The sequence below is a fragment of the Rhagoletis pomonella genome, unplaced genomic scaffold, assembly GCF_013731165.1.
Source record: "Rhagoletis pomonella isolate Grant_MI unplaced genomic scaffold, Rhpom_1.0 Rhpom_scaffold_00003, whole genome shotgun sequence".
Lineage (NCBI taxonomy): Eukaryota > Metazoa > Arthropoda > Insecta > Diptera > Tephritidae > Rhagoletis > Rhagoletis pomonella.
In genome coordinates, this window is record NW_023458557.1 from 7151547 (window position 1) to 7161563 (window position 10017).

Here is a 10017-nt window from a genome sequence, read left to right on the forward strand (position 1 = left end):
GACGCGGTGGGTGGTGCGGCCCTGGAAATTGGCCGTTTGTAGGCCTTGGGGAGTGCGCGCGATCGTCCGGTGGGCGGTCTTCTTGCGCGGCGGTTGCGGCGCCTGGTTGCGCGGGTTCTTCTGCGCCTTCTTCTGCCCACCTTTCTTCGGCGGTGCCCTCCGCTTGATGGGCTTGCATGATGTCGATTTGGCCCGGTTGGGCTGCTGGTTTCGTTGGCCTGTGCGCGCGGGCCTGTTAGCTGCCACATGCAGCAGCGTATGGTGCGCTAAGCCACAGGTCTTGCAACTACCCGGCGAGTCGCATTCCCCGGTAGTGTGGGTGAGCGCAAGGCAGTTGACGCAGTAGCCTTGCGCGCGGGCTACTCCCATCCGTTGCGGCGGCTTCATCGCCTTGAAGGCCGGGCACGTCCGCAATGCGTGGTAACGGTGGCAGAGCCGGCATTGTAGGCAGTTGTCTGTCTCTGCCGTTGGAACCAGGGGGCACGCCTTCCGTGCTGCCATGATGTCTTCGATCTGGAAGTAGAAGCAAAGGCAGAGAAGCGAGAAGTACTTGTGTACAATGTTTAAACGGGAAGTTAAGACCCTTAATATACAGAAGGAAAATATGTATAGAATTATCTATTGTGCTTTTGGAAGGAAGCACAGTTTGACAAGTGGCCGCGTGATAACTCCATTTTGTGTACGGACTTCCACGACACGTATGTGGTTATCAGGGCCATGGCGAACGTTTTCGATTCGTCCCAATCGCCACTCGGTGGGGGGGAGTGAATCTTCTTTTATCACGATGATGTCGCCTGGCTGAGGATCGCTTTGTGGGGTTTTCCACTTGTATCTCTTCTGAAGATCTTTGAGGTAATCTTCTTTCCAGCGGCGACTAAATTGGTGGTGAAGTGCTTTGACTTTCTCCCACCGGTTTAGTAGAGAGAGGTTTTCCGCATTAGACTCGGGAATGGCCAACAGCGGTGCACCTCGAAGGAAGTGACCCGGAGTAAGTGCTGTCATATCAGCTGGGTCTTGCGAAAGTGCGGATAGAGGCCTCGAGTTGAGGACTGCTTCAATTCGCACCAGAAGCGTCGTGAATTCTTCGAAAGTGAACTTGTGGGTTGCAGCGGTTTTCTTTAAATGGATTTTAAAGCTTTTCACTGCAGATTCCCACAAGCCGCCCATGTGGGGGGCGCTGGGTGGTATATATTGCCAGTTGATGCCTTGAGGGGCATATTTTTTGACAATGTCTGCGGAACATTCGTTAAGGAATTTAACGAAGTCGCGTTCTGTTGCGCGCTGGGCGCCAATGAACGTTTTTCCATTGTCGCTCATCATTTTTGAGGGAAAACCTCGTCTGCCAACGAAGCGGGCGAATGCTGCTCGAAAAGCCTCGGTTGTAAGATCCGAGCATAGCTCGAGATGCACTGCCTTTGTGGAAAAGCAGACAAAAACTGCAACGTATCCCTTGATAAGGGTTGTAGATCTTAGCACCGATGCTTTAATGTGGAATGGCCCAGCAAAATATACTCCCGTTGTGGAAAATGGGAGTGAGAAACTGCAGCGCTCAGGGGGTAGAGCGGCCATTATTTGGGTGCGTGTTTGTTGCTTGTACAGCGTGCACACTTTGCATTGAAAGATGCATTTTTTAATTAGAGGTTTCAGCTTTGGTACGTAGTACTCTTGCCTTACCATTTGGAGCATTAATCGTGTTTCTGCGTGAAGAAGCAGCGAGTGTAAAAACTCCAAATATAGCTGGCAGAACCTCGATTCGGTAGGGAGAATTATTGGGTGCCTTTCATTATAGCTTAATGTGGAATGTGCTAATCGGCCATTAGCCCGTAAAAGTCCGTCTTTGTCCAACGAAGGATTGAGAACAATAAGAGGACTTTTTTTGTTAAGTGGCTTTTTATCTTGCAAAGCGCTTTTTTCGCTCGGAAAATGGCGTGATTGCGCTGCGTTGATAAGATGAATTTTTGAATATTGAAATTCGTTATGTGTCAGATGTGGATAGGTGATTGTGGCTACCCCCTTTGATTTGTTGCGGGCATTGCTCACGAAGCGGAACATGTACGCAGTCACGCGGAGTGCTCGAGAGAAAGAAGAAAAGCGATCAAGAAAATCGACCTCTTCTGCGAGCGCGTGATATGCCTCCACCTTGCGCTTTTCTGGTGGAGATGCACTGCATGCCTTTGACCTTGGCCATGCATCCATGTGGCAAGAGAGCCATGTTGGTCCGTACCACCAGAGTGGGGAATTCGCCAAATCCTGCGGTTTGCATCCACGGGTGCCGAGGTCGGCTGGATTATCTTGGCTGGAAACATGGCGCCATGCACCGGTTGGAAGATATTCCCGGATTTGAGAGGTACGATTGGATACATACGTCTTCCATGTACATGGTGGCTTTTCAAGCCAAGCTAGCACAATCTCTGAATCTGACCATAAGAATATGTTGCACGATTCCAATTTGAGCTGTTTTCGAACAGTTGCGACCAGTTTTGCGAGTAAGACTGCACCACACAGCTCCAGGCGTGGCAAGCTTACCGTCTTCAATGGTGCGACTTTGCTTTTTGCAACCAAGAGAGTGGAATATCTTTGGTTGCTAGCATCTGCCCGGATGTAAATCGCAGCGCAATATGCTTTTTCTGAGGCATCACAAAACCCGTGGATTTGGGTATTTTGCCCCGGAGTGAAATTAACCCATCGAGGGATTTCGATGTGGCAGATGGCTGGCAGATTTTCTGCGAACTGTTGCCATTTTGCCAAGGATATAGGTTTGGCACATTCGTCCCAATCAACGCCATCTAGCCAAAGTTCTTGAAGAAGAATCTTAGCTTGAATCATCACTGGCGATAGCCATCCTGCCGGGTCAAAAAGTTTTGCGACAGAAGATAAAATTTGTCGCTTTGTGACGGCATTCGATGTCGATTTATCTGTGAGTGCGTTCCATTGTATACCAAGAGTTTTGGTTGTGGAAGCGCTCTCAAATTTCAAAAAGTTGGAGTCGAGAAGATCCTCTTTTGGAAATTTTTCTAAGATGGCCGGATGATTGGCCGTTAGTTTCTTGAGTATGAAACCAGCTGACTTAAGCGCTTTGATCACTTGAAGAAGTGATTCAGTGGCGTTGTCAATATCATGACTTCCGGATAGGATGTCATCCACATACGTTTCGGTTTTAAGTATTGCGGCAGCCAAGGGAAATGTCGCTATCGTATCATCTGCTAATTGATGCAGGGTACGGATAGCGAGGTATGGTGCACAATTAACCCCGAACGTTACGGTTTTAAGATTATAATCGGTGACAGGAGAGTCAGCCGATGTGCGAAATAAGATTCGCTGAAAATCTTTATCGTCCTCATGGATGAGTATTTGACGATACATTTTTTCAATGTCGCCATTGAACACGAATCTGTGCATTCGCCACTGCAGAATGAGCAGCATGAGATCTGGCTGGAGTGTGGGACCAGTGTGCAACACGTCATTCAGGGATTTTCCTGAACCAGATGTTTTTGAGGCGTTGAATACCACGCGAACTTTGGTGGTTACCTTATCTGGTTTGACGACCGCATGGTGTGGCAAGTAGAATGAGAAGTATTTGCCATTAGCTACTATCTCACATGGCTTCGTGTGCTCCATATGACCGAGGTCGAGATATTCTTGCAACACATTGTTATACATTGTGCCTAAGTCTCCTTTTTTCTGAAGCGATCGCTCCATGCCAAAAAACTGCTGAAGTGCAGCAGACCGAGAGTGGCCCAGAGACAGCTTTTTTGGAAATTCTTCCTTGAATGGAAGTCGCACAATGTATCGACCGTTTGGGGCACGAGTCGTTGTTGTTGCATATATATGCTCACAAGCCTGATCTTCAGGGGAAATTTGTGGAGGTTGTGGAATCTCCTCCTCTTCCCAAAACTTTCGAAGCTGAGAGCTGAGAGTTGCATTCGAGCACTCTTCTACTTGTGTCGAGAATGACACCACATTTTCGGTTATTGGACCACTGAGAATCCAGCCAAATATTGTTTTTTGCGCAAGTATAGTGTCGCAAATATTTTGTATACCTTCCAGCAGGATTTGTGGAAGTATATCGCTGCCGATTACCATGTCAGTTTGAACTGGTATGTGACAGCTTGGGTCAGCAAGTTCAAGGATCTTGAATTGCTGCCAGTTTTCACGGCTAATGGTGAATGTAGGCATGTGCCTCGTGAGCTGAGGTAACACGATAGCCTGTGTGTTTATCCGTTGCATGGTTTTTGGTGCTACCAATGTGAGTGGACAAAGCTTTGAGGAGCTTTGTACTACATGTCCACCCATGCCGGAAATTTCGAACTTGGAATGTTCGAATGGTAGTTTCAACCGTTTTTGAACTTTCGAGGAAATGAAAGTTCTTTGTGAGCCTTGATCAATCAGGGCTCTAAGTTGAAACAATTCACCCTCGTGTTCAACTGCGACTATGGCAGTTGGAAGGAGAATTTTGCTATCATTGTCGGTGTGCAATGATTGTATTTGTGCTTGTTTGGAACAGCACGGTTGCTCGCTGGAATCGGAGCTTGACTGCGCTTGTCGAGCGGGAGGTGTCGACTGGGCAGTAGTGTGTTGTGCGGCGGTTTCATTCGCTCGCGCACTGGAGTGTCGAGATTGTGGTTTGGGATTCATGTGCAGCAGGGAGTGATGCCGTTGTTGGCAATGTGTACATGACCACTTGCTCGGACACTCATTAGTGCTATGGGAATTACCAAGGCAGTTTTTGCACAGCTTGGTTTGGTTTGCGAATTGTACTCGGTTCGGTACCGAAATTCGCTTAAATTGTGGGCAGACTCTAATGGGATGAGGGGACTTGCAGTAAGAGCAAGTTGGTTCCCTCTTAGGTTCTGCCACAAAGGTTTGAGTCCTGTTAAAGGACCTGTTTTGCGCAGCATTTTGATGAGCGACTGGTTTTTGTTTATTTTGGCTTGGATGAAGCCGGTTAAGTCTTTCGACTACTTCGTATCTTGAAGTAAGAAAATCGTCCATTTGTGACCATGAGGGTAAATCTCTTCGAGAAGAGATTGTTCCCAAAGTGACAGTGTGGTTTCGGGCAATTTGGATGAGCAAATGTACACCAATATGGGATCCCAACTGTCTGTCTGGACGTCTTGGGAATTAAGAACTGACAGACAGTTGTTAATTGATGTTTGCAGCCTTTGAAGTTGCTCGCTATTCTCGGATTGAATAGTCGGCAAGGTCATCAAAATTTTAATTTGGTTGTCAACCAAGATACGTTTGTTTTCGTATCGTGACCGTAAAGCTTCCCAGGCCAGCTCGAAGTTATCATCGCTGAGCGGGTATTGCTTGACGATGGAACCGGCTTTTCCTTGAGTTTTGTACCGGAGGTGATACAGTTTTTGAGCACGGGAGAGCTTCGGGTGGTTGATGTACACCGCTGTGAACATGTCACGAAAAGCGGGCCATTCTTCGTAACCACCGTAAAATGTCTCCGTGTCACAAGGTGGGACTTGAAGAAAAACGTTTGCCTCTGCCGAGGTGTGTTCCACGTGGGGGGGTGGACTCGGTGCGGCGATTGCTTTAATCAACGACAGTTGATCGGCAATTTTAGCTTTGGTCACCTCATATAATTCAAGGCAAGTGAAGTACTTGCCTTCTACCGAACTCTTAAAGTTTTCGGGTAGGCTGTCATCTGGCTTTGAAAAAACCAAATCATAGGCGGACTGAAGCCGTGCCCAACAATCATCTAGTGATTTGTCTTTTATCATAAGATATGATTCAGTGTGGTCTTGGATCGGTGCATCACTGAATCTTGCACAGTATCTCATGATACTGTCACTTTCCGCTATAAACTTTTGAGCGGATGGGTCAAAGGTTTTAGGTTTCGGGCGCGGTGAGGGTTCCCTCTTACCACCGGTGGCTTCTTGCGAAGCAGTTTTTGACCTTGTCTCGATTTCAGACATTTTTGGTGGACTGTGTCCAAGTGGCATTTTTAATGCTGTGGAAGGTCACACGTATAAAAATTGAGAGAAAAATGTATCAAATTTTACTGAGTACCACCCAGATAACGTTCGCAAAAATTAGAAAAATATATGTCAAACGAGTAAAAATTGCACTTTGTGCCACAGAAAATCAGGAAAAGAATTTTAAGATTTTGTGGCGGTGTTTGTGTTTTTTGTTTCTTGCAAATTACGTGAAATTATATTTGCTTTAATTTTTGGTTCAGCACTTTTTATTACGTGGAAAACGGAGCGCCCCAATTAAATCCGCGGAATATGGATTTGAAAAATTTCAGTACGAGAAAAAAAAATCACAAACACTTTTCACTTTTATATACGTGGTGAAATATACGTATGTATAAATATTTAATGTGAATAATTATGTAAATACTGAATAAGTAGTGGGTATTTATCACTATTTAGACCAATGCAATTCGGGAGCTTTCCCTACTGGGTTGCATGTATCTGATATCTTGAACTCACTTCTTATCGCGTTATGGATAATATTCGTGTGACAATATTCTTTGTTAGCACGTATGTACAAAAGTGCAGAATATGTAGAATGTAAAAATGTACGTACGTATGTATGTACAAATATTTACGTATGAAGCCGAGTATATGGCTAAGCTATGCTTTGTCACAGCAGTGGTGAGTTAAGAAACGAAAACAACAGAGAATTTGTTTTGATTATAGTGCGTATGTATGTATGTGTGCGGGAATGCACAAGTGGATATAATAATACGTAAAGAGCCGCTCACCGCTGAGAGAGCGGGCTTTGATTTACGTTCTCTTAGCTTGGTGAGTGCAGCAGAGAAAAGCAAGATTGAAATAAATTAAAATAAGCTAGAGTGCGCTTGGTACGTGTGGACTGTATTGTTCGATAAATAGCAGCGACTCTCTTAGCTATTATACGAATAGTTGCAGAAAATGCAACTGGTAAAAATGTTTATATGTGCTAACGTATGTACATATGATATATGGGAAATAGTGCACTTATGTTTTTCGGCAATTTGTTTAGCCAAGTTCAACGAACTATGCGACCAACGGCAAAAATTGGTAAGCAGAGGAAAGTATGTGATTTTAATGTGCTAATATTTTGTTCTTGCACAGTGGGACACAGTAGGCATATAAACTGCAACGGAATTTATTTTGGGGTATATATCAGAATTTGTATATATGTACATATACCTACATATATATATATATAATTTCATAAAAGGCGTATTTATTCTCGCCAAAAACGGTTTCACTAAAATTGCGGATATTTTCTTGCCGCCCAAAAATCTCACATCGGCAATTTGCCGCTATTGAATTTTGGTAGAAACATTCCGTTTTCCGGAAAGCGGTATATCTCCACTTACTCCGGCTCGAAGGACCATGAATACTTCCAATGGTTGCCTTTCGCACTCACCTTGCACACACACAGTTTCTTTCCGCTTTAAGGAAATACGTTGGTTTTCAATTTTTAATTTTACAAACTTCCGCTCGGTTTATTCAAGTGTTAAAAAGATGACACCGTTAAAAGGATTTTTTAAAATGCTGATATTAAGGGGGCGCGTGCGCGTTGTCCGACTTGAGTAGCTGAACTGGTTTGTGCAGATTTTCGCACGACGACTGGGAGGCGGCCGTGCGCGCTCGGTAATTATTTTCGGAGTCGCGTCGACTCCACTGCCGCCAAAGTGCGCGCGCACGGCCGCTGAACTCGGCTTAAGCGGTGGCTTAGACAGTCTTTTTAACAGCAATTCGAATCGTCGTATAATTCCACCGTGTGGGCCAGTGTTTGTTGGCTCACCGTCCGCATATTCCAATTAATGCATCCAGTGATATATTTTTATCGTTGAAAAAAACCATTTAATTTGGTTGTTTTGTATTCAGCGGTTTCATGTTCTTTTACCATCCTAATATAATAAAGTATCATCTTTTCTGCCATCGAATGAAAACGCTAACAAATTGGTATCATCTAACCGTTTGCGAAGCACTTCTTGTCTGCATTTCTCTTTTTCTCTGCGAACTTTCGATTTATCCATGAGGAGAGGTTTCCCATGCTTATCTTTAATTTTAAAATCTTGCAAAAGAGCGGTTCCCAATGCTGATGCTACTCTGTCAGGCACACCAAATCTGTCACATACCAAGGCAAAGTTAAAACAATCGTATCTCTCTGTGTATTGTGAACTTGTGCTTCTATCCATATCTTCTTGAACCGGTGGCGGTGCGTATGTTGAATCATCGGGATCTTGGTATGTTGGCATTGATGACATAGACGTTGCTCCTTGCTCTTCAGTTTCCAACACAAATGCATCCATTGTTAGTCTTCTCTGATTATGTTGATCGTGCATGAACTCTTTGAGGCGTTCGGGAACCCAGCCGCATGCACATGGAGCTACCTTCAAATCGCATTTACATGTTCCAATGTAAAAAATTGTTTCCAGAGATTTTACATACTCTGTAAATTGTTGGGTGTTGTTTCTTCTCTTGATTTGCTCTTGATACTTGTCAAGCAATTTATTCAATTTATTAAATACACTTTTTTTCAGCATTATTTCCATACCAAGTTTTTCCCAAATTCCAATCAACTTATCTTGTACTTGAATAGTGAATGATTTATGGGAAAACTTTTTTTGTTCTGTTTTAATACGTTCGCTTAAGTAAAAATAATATCTCAAGATATCCAGGTGGGTTGGTAAATTAAGATCAGTTAAATCAGTAGACACACCAAAAACAGTAACATCATGCTTGGGTATATGACTCATTGGGTTTTCGATAGTTGTTGATGTAGCTGCTTCATCTTGCGGTGTAGAGGATGGTGGATTCATTGTAAACTTTTTGAATTGGAATGGTCACTTCACTTATTATTTTTTTTGAAATATTTTATTATCTGAAATTAGCACTTCACACTTTGAGTTCTTCACAACGACTTAATGCATTCACAAAAACTGTTGCGTTATATATGGTCTACGAGACGAGGTAATAAGAATGAAATGGTAATTTCAATTCTACCTGCTGTGTCTTGTGGTGGCTTAAAAAAAAACAACTCAAGCAATTTTACGATATGCAATTGTGTCACAGTGATACCTTCATTGTCTAAAAGGGTTGCGGTGCATTTCAGTGATACCTTAATTGTTAAAATGATTGCAAAAAACGCGCATTTCTTAAGAAGGTGCCTTAAAATACCCACAAAAAGGGTTGTAAAAACAACCTTCATTTCTTAAGTAGGTGCTATAAAAAAACTACACAAGTAAGTTTACGACATGCAGCTGTGTCTTAAAAAACGCACACAAGCAATTTTCCGATTTGCAATTGTGTCACAGTGATACCTTCATTTTTTAAAACGGTTGAATAAAAAACCCACACAACTATGTTTACGACATGCAAATGCATCACAGTGATGCCTTGGTTTTAAAAGGGCTGTAAAAACGCTAATTTCTAATAATTTTTTTTAATTTCTTTTCTATTACTAAGTTAAATTCATTTTTTCATTTACATATGTTCTGACTAAATAAATTTCTAAAGAGAAAAATAAACTCCAAAAAGAAAAAACATAGGCATTTCGCTGATTTTTTCATGTAAAGTGCAAAACCGGCGATTTTTTGAAATGTTTGTATGGTGAACCCCCAAAGGGGTTCCAGGGGGTGTGCCACTGGCATCGGTGGGTCGGGCCTCCAAAGTTAGTGGGGGTCGGTCATACATTTGGACTCGATTGGAGCACTCTAAATGGGTCAAAGTGGGATTTTTCAAAATTTGCCCCTACCCAAAAGTTCGAAGAATTCGTTTTAGAGGTATGGTTCCTTCGGCAAAGTTTCTTATTTTGATCCCTAGAATATGATTTTCACAGAGCAATGGGCGACTTTTTTGCCTCCCCACAAATCGACCCGGCCTAATGTACATGTATGTTTGTTAATAAGTTCTTTTATACTGAAACAATTTTGTGAGAGATGCGATATGGGTCAAACGTGTGGCAAGCTGACTTTTGCAATAAACAGCGCGGAGCAACTAAAAACAATAACAATAAAATAAATAATATAAAAAAAACTTTTTAATATACAACGCTTTTATA

At 43.2% G+C, this 10017-nt stretch overlaps 1 protein-coding gene across 1 annotated transcript in view; it reads right to left on the bottom strand.

Moving 5' to 3' along the window:
* LOC118736003 overlaps window positions 1–4635 on the bottom strand; it is a 9167-nt gene extending 4532 nt beyond the window's left edge. Inside the window, exon 1 of the mRNA XM_036466108.1 lies at window positions 3068–4635. Coding sequence (XP_036322001.1) covers window positions 3068–4635 — 1568 coding nt within the window. The remainder of the gene's footprint in view (window positions 1–3067) is intronic.
* Between the last annotated feature and the right edge of the window lie 5382 nt (window positions 4636–10017).